Source organism: Oncorhynchus keta, chromosome 9 (genome assembly GCF_023373465.1).
Source record: "Oncorhynchus keta strain PuntledgeMale-10-30-2019 chromosome 9, Oket_V2, whole genome shotgun sequence".
In the NCBI taxonomy this organism is placed as follows: Eukaryota; Metazoa; Chordata; class Actinopteri; order Salmoniformes; family Salmonidae; genus Oncorhynchus; species Oncorhynchus keta.
Genome location: NC_068429.1, coordinates 25,920,764 through 25,934,642, shown reverse-complemented (window position 1 = coordinate 25,934,642; position 13,879 = coordinate 25,920,764). Strand labels below are relative to the sequence as shown.

The following is a 13,879-nucleotide window of genomic DNA, read 5'->3' as shown; positions in this document are numbered from 1 at the left end:
GAAGTGGTGGAGGGTGTGGGTTGAAGAAGTGAAGGAGGGTGTGGGTTGAAGAAGTGGTGGAGGGTGTGGGTTGAAGAAGTGGAGGAGGGTGTGGGTTGAAGAAGTGGTGGAGGGTGTGGGTTGAAGAAGTGGTGGAGGGTGTGGGTTGAAGAAGTGGTGGAGGGTGTGGGTTGAAGAAGTGGTGGAGGGTGTGGGTTGAAGAAGTGGAGGAGGGTGTGGGTTGAAGAAGTGGAGGAGGGTGTGGGTTGAAGAAGTGGAGGAGGGAGGAGAGGTGAATAAGGCTTGAATGTGCAACTATTTGTCAACTATCAGAGCTGAGTGGGTTAGATGTACAGAGGTTTGGATAGGAGTGAGAGAAGAGGAAAGCAAGGAAGAGGAAAATATGAAGGAGAAAGAGGAGAGAGAAGGAAGTTGGGAGACATACTGTAGGAGGAAAGAGGAGGGGTCAGGAAAGCTGAGGGGGAAATAAAGGAATAGGAAGAGGAGGAGAATCGAGGGAGAAGGACACAGTGTCCACACATAATATGTCAACATGAACAATGGAAGTAATCAGCAGCATGAGGAAATGATAAAATGAATGAGGACCACCAAACACTACCACTAACAAGTGAGAGAGAGAGAGAGGGAGCACCGAGATCAGAGGCAAAGTGTACCTCCTCTTCCTCCTTCCCTCCTGTTCTGCTCCCCCACATCCCATCTCACCCTCCCTGATAGGAAAACAAATGGTTATGATGATGGAAAGGGATTTAAGGTGTGATTTAACCGAGAGCTGGCTACAGCATTCGATAAGAGCCACTCCCACATTTACCGGGTGCTAGCTGTGATGTGACTGTAAAAGCCTTGTAGTGGAGAGAGGCTCATTCCTGACCAACACACCTCACTGTCCCTCCGCATTACCTCCTCACTGTGTCCTGCTTTACCCACTCATACCTCTGCATCCGCCATGCCCATACACCCTACATCTACACTGACAACATTCACAATATACTGATACACTCTACATTCATACTGATACACAATACATTCACAACTGATACACACTACATTCACACTAATATACACTACATGCACACTGATATACACTATATTCAAACTACACTGATACACACTACATTCACACTGATACACACTACATTCACACTGATACACACTACATTCACACTGATACACACTACATTCACACTAATATACACTACATTCACACTGATATACACTACATTCACACTGATATACACTACATTCACACTGATATACACTATATTTAAACTACACTGATACACACTACATTCACACTGATACACACTACATTCACACTGATACACACTACATTCACAACTGATACACACTACATTCACACGAATATACACTACATTCACACTGATATACACTATATTCAAACTACACTGATACACACTACATTCACACTGATACACACTACATTCACACTGATACACACTACATTCACACTGATACACACTACATTCACACTGATACACACTACATTCACACTGCTACACACTACATTCACACTGATACACGCTACATTCACACTGATACACGCTACATTCACACTGATACACGCTACATTCACACTGATACACGCTACATTCACACTGATACACACTACATTCACACTGATATACACTACATTCACACTGATATACACTATATTCAAACTATACTTATACACACTACATGTAGTGAATATAGTGTAGTGTAGTGTGTGTAGAGTCAGTGCCTGAGAGTTAGTTCACGAAAGGGTCAATGCAGGTTGTCCAGGTAGCCATTTTATTAGCTTTTTAGCAGCTTTGTTTTATAGTCTTATGGCTTGGCAGTAGAAGCTGTTCAGGGTTCTTTTGGTTACAGACATAGTACAGCAATTATACCACTTGGCGTGCTGTAGCAGAGAGAACAGTCTATCGCTTGGGAGGCTGTAGTCTTTGAAAAAATGTTGGGCCTTCCTCAGCTCATGCTCTGAGTATGCATCCTGTTATTCAATATGGCCCCGCGGCCTTGTAAATTTGAACCTGTTTAAAGGTATTATTTACATCGGCTACAGAGAGGGAGATCATACAGTTGTCCGGAACAGCCGGTGCACTCATGCATGGTTCAGTGTTGCTTGCGTCGAAGCCAGCATAGAAGGCATTTAGCTCATCTGGTAGACTCACATCGCTGGGAAGCTCACAGCTGAGTTTCTCTTTGTAATATGTGATAGTTTGCAAGCCCTGCCACATCTGTTGAGCATCAGAGCCGGAGTGGTAGAATTCGATCTTAGTCCTGTATTGACGCTCTTTGCCTGTTTGATGGTTTACCCGGATTAGGTCGTAGCGGGATTTCATTTCAGCTTCCGGATTAGTATCCCACTTCTTGAAAGTGGCAGCTCTAGCCTCAAATTCAGTGCGGATGTTGCCTGTAATCCATGGCTTCTGGTTGGGCTATGTACGTACGGTCATTGTGGGGACGACGTCGTCAAAGCTATTGATGAAGCTGCTGACTGATGTGATAAACTTCTCAATGTTATTTGATGAATCCAGGAACATATTCCAATCTGTGCTGGTGAAACATCCACTTCCTTGGACCACGTCCGTATTGAGTGCGTTACTGGTACTTACTGTGTGAGCATTTGCTTGTAAGCAGGAATCAGGATGGAGTTATGGTCTGATTTGCCAAAGGGAGGGCGGGTGAGGGCCTTGTATGTGTTTCTGTGTGTGGAGTAAAGGTGATGTAGAGTTTTGTTGCAGAGGTGACAAAATGAGCTAAAACTGAAATCTCTCTTGGTAAAAAGTATGATCTGCAGCTTATCATGAGGTATTCTAACTCAGGTGAGCGAAAACTTGAGATTTCCTTAGTGTTAGAGATCGCTCACCAACTGTTGTTAACAAAGACACACATCCCTCCTCCCTTTGTCTTGCCTACGTCTGGCATCTGGCCTAGACGATACATAGAAAAAACAGTGAGATGTATATCCATGTCCTCGTTCAGCCACGACTGATAAAAATAGGATATTACAGTTTTTCATGTCCCGTTGATAGGATAGTCTCGAACGGAGCTCATCCAGTTTGTTCTTCATTGATTACACATTTGGCAATAGAACAGAGGGCAATGGTGCTTGTTTGCCGACATAGTCTCATCACGATGCCTCCCCTCCCCCGCCTGTCTTTCGCCACCGCTTCCTCTTTTTCGAGGATTGGGGCCTGGTTCAGAGTAACGTCCAGGGCTGCCGACTCATTGAAGTGGACATTTTCGTCCAAATCGAGGTTAGTAATCGCTGTTCTGATGTCCAGAAGTTGTTTCCGGTCATAGGAATTAATGGCAGAGACATTATGTACAAAATAAGTTACGATCAGCGTAAAAAATACACACAAAATATCAGAATTTGTCAGGAGCCTGTAAGACAGATGCTATCCACTGCACGGCCATGTCTTACATTCACACTGATACACACAATATTCACACTGATACACACAATATTCACACTGATACACACAATATTCACACTGATACACACAATATTCACACTGATACACACAATATTCACACTGATACACACAATATTCACACTGATACACACAACATTCAGAGCGTTGGACTAGTAACCGAAAGGTTGCAAGATTGAATCCCCGAGCTGACCTGGTAAAAATCTGTCATTCTGCCCCTGAACAAGGCAGTTAACCCACTGTTCCTAGGCCGTCATTGAAAATAAGAATTTGTTCTAAATTGACTTGCCTAGTTAAATAAAGGTAAAATAAAATAAAAAATGTATCTAACTGATACACACAACATTCAAACTGATACACACAACATTCACACTATACTGATACATACTACACTCACATTACAATACAAGAGGTGTGAAGGCAGTGTTAAAGTTCTGTATCGCATGACTGATAAGAAGAAAGTGTTGTATACAGATTTATTGTTGTAACAGTAATATTAATGTGCAATATACTGCAATGACACTGTTACAACACATTCATACTGTAATATAATAGACAGTGACTGGAATAGTGTGGTCAGAAACTTTAAGAGCAGACTAAGGAGCATGACCAGATTCAGGCCTCTGTCACTCCAATTTGTCACATGAATAAAACTGTAATTGCTGTTTATCCATCAACATAGGTCAATGTTGGATAATTAACCTATCACACACACATACACACACACACACACACACACACACACACACACACACACACACACACACACACACACACACACACACACACACACACACACACACACACACTTTGAGTGCTCTGTTCTCGCAAATGTTTTGCAAAAAATGGATGTGGGATGGTGATATCAAAATGTCAAATATTACAACTATCTCTAAGTGTTCTGTGGGGTCCAGTGGTTACAACCGATGACCCTGGCACACATGTAAGCCAGAGTCGGCAAAGGGTTCAAATCTGGCCCACTGCCCTTTGACCCGGCCCCCCTTTAACGTCCATGTCTATCCGACACTTAACTATCCATTCGATAAAGCAAAAAAATGAAATACCCTTTAAAAACTGCAACAACAAAAAAATTACATTTAATTCTCACTCTCTGTCTCTCTCTTTCTCTCTCTGACCCCAGTGATGCTCCATTCATTTGCTCTTATGGATAGATAATGGGCACAAAATTGAATCTCTTCATTTGCATGTAATATAATTAAGACATTCTCAAATGATGACGGATGGTGGGAGCTGCTAGGTGTCAGTCAGTCTGGTCAGACTGGACCAAACACAGCCAGAGCAAGACTCTTCACTACTTAGACTGAAATGAATAAAACCTGGAGATGGAATTCTTCACCATGCTCCATCTGAAACAACAATCACTGGCCAAGATATTGTCCTGTCTGTCAGACCAAATGATGTCTCTTCTCCATTATAACCATGCCTTCCCATCATTGTCAGACATATCCAGAGTTGTATCACACCATTAGTAGAATAGAGTAGAACACAAATACCTAATGCTCTTCCTTATGTTTTTAAGAGTGATCCAACCAATTTTACCAATGGTTGTGATAATGATTTAACCATCGGTACACACTGTGCATAGTACAACAACACTAGTATGAAATAGCTATGTTATTTTTTTGTGACCAGAGTTGCTGTTGTGTTCTCAGTTATTCTCATCCATTTGTGCTGAATGGGAGTGGTAGTCAATGTATATGGGAGTGGTAGTCAATGTATATGGGAGTGGTAGTCAATGTATATGGGAGTGGTAGTCAATGTTGCATTAAAAACATAGGACATACTGATGATGTGCTGGTTGGAATATTGGCATAGCAGTTGTAATGATATCTGTAATCTTCTGCAGTGACATTTTCCAATGAATGGGTAGGTAAATGAGGGTGGAACAATGCATGGCAATATATGCATAAACACACACTCTCTCATGAAGCTTTCGAACACATTCTCTCACCCTTTTAAATACACACACAAGCACTCACCCACCCCTGCACACACAAACACATACGCACACACACTCGCACGCACACAGAGCCTGAGAGAAAATTAATGAGCTCTCATTCATAATCCTGGACAAAGAGAGCCATATTCACCCTTGGATGGTTTATTGACTGATTTCATTTATTTCTGTGAAATAAGAGGTAAACATTGGCTCGCTCCCACATTTTCCGCGACACACTCGCTGCACAGAATTCTGGGAGAAATGATCCCACCAACAGCGGGGTCACTGATTGGCTCTCGCGTCAGTGTGTGACAAATTACCCAATGAGAAATGGGTTACCCATTTCCACAAAGTAATTAACCTGGGTGATAGTGAAACAAATTATTACATTTATGTAATATTATTTCGCATCTGTCGCCAGGACTGGGAAAATCTTTATCCCTGTGCACGCCTCCCCAACCCTCCTGATTGTCTTGTGATGCTTTGTGAATATTAACACATCCAGACGTCGACACATGCGCGCACACACACACACACACTGGTGTTCACTCGGCTATTGAGTGCCAGTTGTTGCACTTTTTGTAGCTTTATTATTTATTTATGCTAGTTTGTATGGAGGAGAGCATCCAGATCAACAGTGATACTCTACATCGTGTGCTGGATGTTCCGATCCAGGTAAAGAACCATCAACAATGGGTAGGTCTTGAATGTAATACTATTGAGAATGTAACCTAAAGAAGTAACAGTGGCAGCCAAAGAAAAACAGGGTGTAGGTGGGTTTCGTTAACCAAACTATCTTCTGTTGCCCAACCCCAGACAACATTACTAATATGATTATTATTATTTAAATGAACTCATTTGTAAACATTACTGCATTTACCAAGCGTCTCATGTGGAGACATTGTCCGATATCCTCTCTTGAGGTAGTCCCATGCTCCAACCATAGACATAGGCCTACTGTCATAAGCAGAGAAGGTCACATGGTTCCAACACACACAGACAGAGAGACAGAGACAGAGACAGAGACAGAGACAGAGACAGAGACGACAGAGAGAGAAAGAAAGAAAGAAAGAAAGAAAGAAAGAAAGAGAGGGGGGATAAGATATGTGTAGAGTTTAATAGCTGGCTCCACATGCCTGTTTGATGTTCTGTCTGAGGCGGTATAAATTATGCTGCTGCTGCACCACGATTTAGAGCTTGTCGCCGTTTTGTTGGGGAGATTATCCTCAGGGACGTGCGTTAATACAGCCGAGATTGCTCCAAATATGGGTTTGATGAATGAATCCGTGATATACATTGACATGACGAAACAAAATATAGGCCTGTACAATCAACGTTACAGCGCGATAGTATCCATCAAATCTAAGGTCAAACCCGTCAATGGAGCTCGGGGAGAAGAGAAGGCAGAACTCATGGCACGGGTCGCATTTACTTGACATATTTGGCTGGATAGGATGTGTCATTCGATTCAGCAAAAACGTTTGTTGTTTTGAAAGATGTGCACGACTTAACACGTATTTCTGTTATAGAAATCATAGAAATCTATAAATATAAAGATATTATTCATTGCCTTGAGCTTTCATATCCATAACACACCCACATTCTTGTCCACTTGCTTTTCTCTCGTCTGGGGGTGGAATTCCATCAGTAGCCTACGTCGGTGAAATATCAGTAGCAATACATATTGGATGTATATACTGTAGACTATTTACATCTCGTTGTTAGATAGTTTGATGTTTTGATCATCGGTTTTCCTATTTATTGTAGGCCTACCGTATATCACCGGAGAACGGTGACCCATGCCCGTGCCTCCGAGTCCGGGTATGAAGCATTTCAGGGAAATAAAAATAAACATTCGGTCAGTATTTGATTTTGATAGGCTGGGTGCATGCGTCGCGTTCAAGAAAAGGAGGTTGATTCGTGATGTGACATATTGAAAATGATTTTAATTTGTTCATTTACAGTCAATTGATAAAAACATGGCCATGAAACGAAATGGTTTGTTCAGTATCAGATCAAACATTTAAGAAATTCTGATATGATAATAAGCACAGACAATAATTTAGAACATATCACAAACTGACCAAATGGGAACAAGTCAAGGATGCTTCCTCTACACAAAACATCCTATATAACAGATTATATTCAAGTCGATTTTTCTTGTCTTAATTATAGTAGGCCTGTTTCCGTAAATGTACCTTGGCCAGCACATGCAGTCAAGTTCGTTTCCATGTTGTGTGATTCCTTTGAGATTATCGCTTGTCTTCCTCTTCCGTTGTATGAATCTTTTTATGCTTTTCAAACAAAAAAACTCGCAGGTGTGTGAGATCTGCACGTGCACTGCGCCTGCCCGTGGCCAATCATGGTTACATGCTGTGCAGCAGGTGACATTAAAAACAAGTTTTATTCTTTTTTGAGAGTTTTTACACCCTCGACCATCGGCGGGTGGAAACTGTTAGAAACTCCAGTAGCAAATATCAGCACTATTTTGTTATAGACAAAGGAAATGAAAACGAGGTGGTAAATATATATTTTTTAATAAATAAAATGATAAACAAATAAATACATATACATAGCCTACATGTAAAATAAATCAAGTTATAAAAGTTATAAATCAATACATGCACATCATAAATTAATAAGCTAAACATTTACCCATTTATCCACCTTCAAATCATTTGGTTTTAGTATTAGTGTGTCAACAAAACTGTGGCTGTTGTTTTGCTGCTGCCTTTCTTTTTTTGCTTGGAGACATTCTCATCCTTGTCCAACTTTATTGGGCTGGATGTGTTCAGCAACAAAACAAAAAATGATAGATGACAAATTAAAAAGAAAAACGCTTAAAACGTGGTGCTTGGCTTGGTGGTGGTTGGCCTACTACTAAGTAAAACTCATGGATACTGTGTGCTCCAGCGCTTTTCGCCGCAGGGAGGCGATGCTCGTCCCTCTCCAGACGTCATTTTCCGGGGAGCTACACAGCTGGGGAGAGCTCGTCACGTTGGTGGGACCGGACAGGGAGGCCGGGACCATCCCGGGGAACGGGTTCTGGTAGAGGTGAGACTGGAGTCCGGATCCGTTCGACGACATGTTGGATAGCCCCATGGAGTTGGGCGGCGGGCCGGACAGGCTGCACTGGGACAGGGACTGCGCCATGGCATGCTGGTGCTGGCGACCCAGGGCTGGAGGGAGCTGCAGCTGAGAGACGCCTGGCATCCCTGCCGTGGCCCAGCGGGTGTCGTTGGCGTGGAAGGAGCACAGGCTGTCGCCCATGGCCGCGGCGGCGGCAGCAGCAGAGTTGAACTGACTGTGCAGGCCGTGGTGGGTGGGCAGCAGAGTTCCCGGAGCGCGGAAAACGTTGGTGGTCTTCTTGCGCTTCTTCCACTTGGCGCGTCGGTTCTGGAACCAAACCTGGAGTAGAGAGAGAGAGAAATAGAATCTTAGAATCTGGCTACAGTGTCATCAATGTGAGACATAATGAGTAGGCTACTGTATACATTTATATATACGGTCACTTTAACGCACGGGAAAGAGATGTAGGTTCTTAGAAGAGCAGGAAGCCCATAACACAGATATTTCCATTACTAAACTTCTTTATATCAGCGGATTCCACGAATAACACTAGATATGATATACATCGGATGAAAGTATATGCCATAAACGAAGGATGTGATATCTTACATGACATAACGCCAAAAATCCATGTCAGTAAATGGTCTCTGGCATGCCTGCATTAGTCCATGGATATCATAAAATAAAAACGTCAGAAAACACGATAGAAAACACGATAGAAAACACGATAGCCCTGTGCGGGAGGTGGTCCAGCCAGCTGACAATATGTGATTGTGACTGTTATGAGCCATATAGCCCATGATTTTGATATGCATTTTAAATAGGCTATCCGAAACCCGTTTACAATTTAGAATATTATGACAAAAGATACAGAGCGACTTACAGTAGAGTGCATACCTTTTTCGTATTATCAAACTAAGCTTATATAATTTGCTGCATAACATGGATATAAACACTTACTTTTGGCCTACACAAAGCAGCAATAATATTAGTATTTCGGAAATAAAGGCGTTATTAATGTGACCCAGGCCTCAGTTATAAATGGCACAAGCAGTGTTTATTCTGCGGGTCCTTGAGAGACTGTCTATATAGATCTCATAGTAGGCCTAACCCGGTTAGCGCCGATGATTAATGTGAAGATTTGGTTGAGACACTGTGCGGTAGTATTAAGAGGCCCAATCTCAGTCCATCCCCCAGAGCAGCCAGCCGTGAAATCAGGCCTCAAATGCATTACACTTCAAAGGAAAGAAAATACAATTTCTCATTCTGTTTAAAAGACAGAGTACACGTTCAGCGCTTCCGCCATTAAGACGTGGAACTCTGACAGGCCCATTTCAGAAGAGAACAGCTGCATGCGCCTTCTCAGTCGAGACATCCCAGATGTAGGCTATTTTTACCCACTGGCTTCCTATCATTATTATCATTGGCTATACGCTTTATAAAGGGCTCGTCATTTCGCTAATTCTTATTTTATGTAAATAAGATATTGAAACCAAATTGATCCGTGCAATAATAATGATTACCGCGGTTACTGTTTCACATGTGAACGACTCCTCTGCATTTTTCATTGCTGCTTAATAATCCCTTATCGCAATAAATAATTCAGAAATTGGTTGATAATAATGGATTTGGTTTTATTGCACTATCATCGTGAGAGTGATAATGAACGACGATGCATCAGAGGACCCAAACCAACTGCTATGTCGAGCTATTATTGAATTAATCTCGTGAGCTATTTTGACAACTGAGCCATATGGAATGTAAAGGGAACAAAATAAACCATTTGGGCCTACCATTGGTCATGTTGTCACCTAATATCGATATAGAAGTAATTATGTTGTAAAAGATAGTTTAATAGTGAGGGTATAATAAAGATAAAATCATCATTCCATTTTCATTATGCATGAGAACGCACAAACATAGGCCCACTCCAATAGGACAACAAAACGAAACGTTATTAGATTTTAAGTACCAAAGTCATTGCCTAATAAAATAGCCTTACCTCTTGTAGTATAATTTCATCTGGCCCATTGAGAGTTGTATGTGTGGCTTATTGCATATGCACATTGCACATTATCATTTGTGTAGTTTACCGTGCATAATAATTCAGTCAAATGTATGCATGTAAAATGTAATGTTGTTTTTGATACATTGAGTAGGGAAAAATACACTCATATTTAGGAAATTCTTATTTTCATGAATTATATCGGCTACCTAGGCCTACATTAAGATGCCCTTAATATGTCAACGTACAATCTGTAATTTTCAGATATTATGAAAACTTACACCCATGGAATTGAAATTATAGTAACTATCCAAGTCGATTTATTAATGCAACGTTGTAGGCATGGGTTGCACGTTTCATCCCAATCTTGTGTTAAACGTTCGTTTTAAGAATGATGCCCAGTTGAGAATTCTGTTCAATGCGGTCTCAATGGGTGGTGATGAAGATTTCATCTTAAATGCATAACTGTGGGTGGGAAACACGATGGCATTTCAAAAGGATTAGTCGGAAAAGCTTTTGTCATCATTGTGATGTTTCCAGATTGACATTAGATGCAGTATAACGCTAGCTAGTTAATATTGATGGGAGAGCAACCAAATTTTAGCTAGCTAACGTTAGCATTGATAGCTATTTCTGACGAACTTGAGAGAGATGGCAATGTTGCCATGAGCTAGCAAAGTAAATATGACGACATTATAATAATGGCAAAGTTGCTTTCTACTAATTATTTATCTACGTTAGCAATGTCATTTTATTTCCAGGCCACTATAGTGTACATTTGACGAAACAGTCACTCGCCCCTGCTCAGAAAGACTTGGCATTAGGCCTAAACATCCATCAGACGTTAATATTCTGCGGCATCTGTAGAATGTCGATAACAATGGCAACGACGAGTCAGAGTGACGGAGGTGCACCTATGGTAAAAGCTGTTTTAATCCCCAATTAGATTTGTTTATTAGTTCTGTTCGTTCATTCTGGACAATTGTATCTCATAACATCCCGGTTTTGTCAGCTATGTCTTGAATAACATAATTTTGGGACACGTTTCTTGGATCTAGTTTCAACCAAATCGCTGTAGAACGTTATTACCCGGGCTCTTGCGCATTATCTTCAGGACCATGGACAGCTCGCTCAATATTGTTATTGTGCACGTGAAGTGAAATAATAACACAGTGCTGTTTTTGTCAGAGATGTAGGTTAGTCTAGCATACATCTTGTATTTCCGGATACTTTTAACAACAAAAAGAAGGCCCTCAAAAAATACAATCGAGGTTCAGGTGTAAGCTATTATTATTTTTGACACAAGGAAAAAAAAGATGGTTGGCTCGAGGAACACAAAGCGTGGCCTATATGTTATACTCCTATAGTATATCGCAAATGGATTAAATGTAGTTTTAGTTCCAAGGGAATAGCCTATTAGTGGCACATATTTTAGGTTATTATACATTTCTAGTGGCCAAATTTTTACGCAGTATCAAGATGTATGGTAGGCCTATTTTAATCCCTTCAATAGTCTACACTTCATCTTCTTTAGATTCAAGCTACTTAGCCTATATTATATTGGCACTTCTGTGAGAACAGCTGTGAGTTGGATATTTTCACCGAGTGGTAATTTACACTGTAATGAAGATGTACTTTGCAATTAGCCGTGGTGCCTAGTTACTTGAGTAAAAATTGTTATTGTGCACGTGAAGTGAAATAATAACACCCACTGACGGTTAATATTTACATTATTTTTTAGGGTTGAGAGGGCAAATTACATACACATTTCATCACATCATTTCCCGCAGTACACTACTCTTACAGTGTTATTATAGGCTACTTGTTCAAAATCATTTGCTATGACACATACATTTCCCAATCCATATCACAAACAAACCTGCACGCGAGATTCCGTTACCTGAACGCGAGATTCCGTTAGGCCGATCCGTAGGGCCAGTTCCTCCCTCATGAAGATATCTGGGTAGTGCGTTTTGGCGAAGCTGCGCTCCAGTTCGTTAAGTTGGGCTGGAGTGAATCGGGTCCGGTGTCGCTTCTGTTTCTGACTCTGACTTCCTCCGGATTGGCTGGAGTTATTCTGCTGCTGCTTGTCCTGTTGCTCTTTACTGTTGGCCTGCACGCCGGAAGGGTTGGATCCACCATTGTTGATATCGTCTCCAGGGAGCATGGTGGTCCCCTCCACGGTGTCTGGCCCCGGGGCTAGCTCGCCGGAGTGGCCGGGGTCAGGTCCAACTCCACCGCCTAGCCTGCACTTCAGAGCCTCCCTGTGACCCAGCAGCTCTGCCGCGGCATCCTTCATCCCTGGATAGACAACACCCGGTCAGAATTTAAAGGCAATGTCACAACTATTCTGTATAGGCTAATGCATAGGAAAAATTTAAATTAGTATGATATATTGTTAAAATACATTGTTTAGTTATATTATCGAAAGTGACAATTTTATGAAGCTGACGAAGTCTAGCAAGGGGATAATAGTTTGTCATGCATGCAGATAATTGGTTGAGCATTTTGTCATTTTACAAAATGCTCTCTAAAAACATGATGAAACCATCGAAGTGGACATTACATTATGGATTAAACCAGACACTAACTGTATTTTAAACAAGCACGTAAGTATCATAGGCTACAGCGTTTAATCTAGGCTACTCCTTAATTCCATTTGATCACATCAATAATTTAGAAAACGGTTAAATCAAATTACGCAGTAATATAATAATTACTTTTCCAATGAATTATCTCACTTAACTGACATTAAGATAAAATAAGAAACAAATTGTCAATTTTCTCTGCTTGATTTAGATTAGAAGTGCCTCCAGCTTACAGTAGAGTTGAAGACCGGAGTTTGGCGACGATAACTCACCGAGGCGAGCATCCAGGAGGTCGGCGTGCGAAAGCATTGCGCACCTCTCCAGTGCGAAATGCTATTTCAAAAAAATCTCTATGACTTTAACCTGTTTAAAAAATATATATAGCCTAAATAAAAGCAAATTCTGTTTGTGGTTAAAAAAGGAGGTTCCTTGCATTATAATGTCCTTTAGAGAAACGGGGAGGCGCCTAACAACCCAATGAACCCATGAGCTTCTTTAAAGGAGAGCCAATCAGATTTGAAGCTCGAGATATGTCAACAACCTCGAGACCCCAGAGCAGCCAGCCACTCAAATTCTCCCATCCAGCCAAATTCACAAGTTCATTTCTCCTCATTTCTGTAATTGGCTTTGATTTCAACTCCAAATTATATCAAATAAAATCACTTGATTTAATATCTGTGAAAGCTTCGACCCATTTGATAAACTGGATCAGCGCTGTATGTGTTTAATTGTGCGTGCTGTTGCTGCCTTTCTCTATAATGGATGAGCCCCAGGTTTGAACAACGACTAATTTACCCAAGTTAACAGCCTCTGTGGCTAC

At 41.3% G+C, this 13,879-nt stretch overlaps 1 protein-coding gene across 2 annotated transcripts; it reads right to left on the bottom strand.

The window, feature by feature from the left end:
* Positions 1-7,329: 7,329 nt before the first annotated feature.
* Positions 7,330-13,517, bottom strand: LOC118371632 (homeobox protein orthopedia B-like). 2 transcript variants are annotated; one of them, XM_035757170.2, is made up of 3 exons: positions 13,293-13,517; positions 12,372-12,772; positions 7,330-8,805 (listed from the first exon to the last, which is right to left on the bottom strand). In XM_035757170.2, exons 1-3 carry the CDS (start codon positions 13,366-13,368, stop codon positions 8,278-8,280), a joined length of 1,005 nt encoding a protein of 334 aa, XP_035613063.1. In that variant the 5' UTR covers positions 13,369-13,517; the 3' UTR covers positions 7,330-8,277. The 2 variants fall into 2 exon arrangements, with proteins under 2 accessions (XP_035613063.1, XP_035613064.1); XM_035757171.2 differs by having other exon boundaries at positions 13,332-13,517.
* Between the last annotated feature and the right edge of the window lie 362 nt (positions 13,518-13,879).